The sequence below is a fragment of the Elaeis guineensis genome, chromosome 7 (genome assembly GCF_000442705.2).
Source record: "Elaeis guineensis isolate ETL-2024a chromosome 7, EG11, whole genome shotgun sequence".
In the NCBI taxonomy this organism is placed as follows: Eukaryota; Viridiplantae; Streptophyta; class Magnoliopsida; order Arecales; family Arecaceae; genus Elaeis; species Elaeis guineensis.
Window position 1 is genome coordinate 85,512,681 of NC_025999.2, and position 2,540 is coordinate 85,515,220.

The following is a 2,540-nucleotide window of genomic DNA, read 5'->3' on the forward strand; positions in this document are numbered from 1 at the left end:
CCTCTCCCTCTCTTGCAAATGTAGATTGAGAGATGGGTAGCCTAGCTATTTACTGGAGAATGGTGTCATTTTGATCTTCTTAAGATTATTGACATTTATATGTAGATTGTGGCAAATTTTGTAATACACATCGGTAATCTGGCTTTTACGATAACTAGAGCTACGAGAATTAAGAAAGTGTTTGAAAGTAATAGCACCAGAATTGACAAGGTTCTGAAGTCTGCGGCACCCGAAGACGTAGATAGGTCTATGCAACTAATTAAGGTGGCATTTCAGGCAGCTAGAGATGAGAAATGCTTCTTTAATCAGCAGTATTCCAACAGGTTGCTTATTGTTCTGCTAGGGAAAAGAAGGTTGCTTATAGCCAGGTTAATGTGACATCTTATTTCCTACATTATGCGTCTCTCAACTCTCAGGCCACTGTCACAGGTTTGAAAGTTCACCAGAGCATATTTAGGGTACCTACGTTACTCCCTCACCCAATTCTAGGTGTCCTGAGAGTCCTTTAGCAAAGACAAGGAAAATGGTAACACATCTGCACCCAAACCATTTCAACAAATCAGATGATTAGATCCCAAAATGATATGGTTACACTGAGAAGGTGATTTTTTTTTTTTTTTTTTTTTTTCAGTTGAAATTAGCCTCCTCTTGGATCCTCCCTAGCATTTGATACACTGCAGTTGCAATCTCATCCACTGAAGTGAATTGACAATCATCTTCCACCTGCCAATCACAAGAACATCACTCTTAAATTCTAAGTTCATATTAGAAACAAAGCAATATAGAATGGGGACTAGGAATGCCTTTGAGGAGAGGGGGACCAGAAAGGATGTGCACCCCCATGATACCTTGAGGCTCAAGGAGTACAGGACCAGCTGATCGACGGTTGTCACATTGAGATGCAGTGTGGTGAGGCCGGTATTCTGCAAACCCACCACCATCTTGAGCAGCTGATTTGGCCGCCGCCTGGAGAGCACCTTAAGATTGGCATGGCTCTCCACCATTGTCACCTCGATGTCCGCCATGGCAGAGCGGTTCTTAGCTGCTGCTTCGTTAGCAATGCTGCTGCTGCTGCTGCTGCTGCTGCTGCTGTGGCTGCTACCAGAAGAGCATGATGAGTATTGGGGGAAAGTGAAGAAGCCGGCAAATGGAGGAGCGAGCTCGGTTGCATCAGATCGTTGCTTGAGCCTCTTCTGAACCTCAAGGGACTGGAGGAGCTGCTCGAGCTCCTTCACATAGTTTATTGCACCCCCTATGATAGATGCTTGATCACCCTGTCCATTTAGGTACACATATCACAATCTTCTTTTTTCAAATAGAGGAAATAATGAAAAATGTAACTTCAGTGCCACTCTCAGCTTAATACCAAGTTATTGCCAAGTTCTGATAGGATCAGATACTCTAGTACTACTGTAAATATATTTTGTTGAAACTAGAGTTGCATTAGAAACAAATATTAACATGATATAAATGCAAAGGAAAAGATTTGTAAGAAAAATCATTGGGTGAATCAATGATAATCATGTTCTCAAGAGAAAAAAAAAAAAAGAAGAAAAATGATAACCAAGCCTATTAGGAGTGTATCATTAGTCCAACTCTGACAAAGTTATCTAGAAATGGGGCAACTGGGGAGGGAGAGGAGGCAAACCCTTTGAACATAGGAAGGTGGCATGAGGGACCGAAGCACGGCGAGGTACTCGTTCATTTGCTTCCGGCGGTTCCGCTCCACCGCAATGTGGATCATCCTCTGGCTCTCCACCTCCTCCTTGTTCTTGACGCTCTTCGCACGCCGTCTCTTCCTCCGCCCTGCCGCCGCTGCCTCCCCCTCCAATGCTGTCCCCTCACAAGCCTTCTGCAACGAGGGATTTGCATCCCATTCCTTGAGGTTTTGCACCAAGGAAGAGCAAGTGGGATCCCAACTCCCACCACCCTTACCACCCGACTCACATTCTAACACCTCCCCCTTCTCCTCCTCCTCCTCCTCCCCAACCCCCGCAAAGTCGTAGCCCCATGCTCCCCCTCCCATGGCATACCACTCCTTGCAAGTATAATAACCAAAGGTGTCTTGTGGAAAAACTACAGCTTCTAATGCCATTCTCAAACGCAGAACCCCAACTGACCTTTTCTCCGTTGGGGGGAAGGGAAAGAGGGTGGCCTTTTAAAGGCCACAGGGAAGCAAAAGCAACAGAAACTTGCCACGTGAGCACAAGGGATGGGGAAAGAGGGATGTGTTTTCTTGCGTTAGGAGGGTGGAGACCAATGATAATATAAAAACAAGACCTTGGAGGGCGGAGTCTGTTGTTTGATTTGGTAATAATGCGGTTTGGCATCAAGACCCAGAGAGACAGAGTAAATGGTGAAAGGGCGTTTGGAAGGAGAAATCAAAAAGGCTGAGAAGGGTAAAGGAAGCAAACAGGATCAGGCTTTGAGATGAAGTGTGAGTGCAACAATGTGATCACCACACCAGAGCTTGAGCTAAGACGACAGTCCTCCTCTCTTCCCCAAATGCAATCATCTGCCATAAAGACTGAACTCTTTTC

General features: G+C 45.4%; 1 protein-coding gene across 1 annotated transcript; it reads right to left on the minus strand.

The window, feature by feature from the left end:
- Nucleotides 1-558: 558 nt before the first annotated feature.
- Nucleotides 559-2,198, minus strand: LOC105048652 (transcription factor bHLH94). Its single transcript, XM_010928040.4, has 3 exons — nt 1,649-2,198; nt 849-1,274; nt 559-723 (listed from the first exon to the last, which is right to left on the minus strand). Exons 1-3 carry the CDS (start codon nt 2,093-2,095, stop codon nt 628-630), a joined length of 969 nt encoding a protein of 322 aa, XP_010926342.2. The 5' UTR covers nt 2,096-2,198; the 3' UTR covers nt 559-627.
- Between the last annotated feature and the right edge of the window lie 342 nt (nt 2,199-2,540).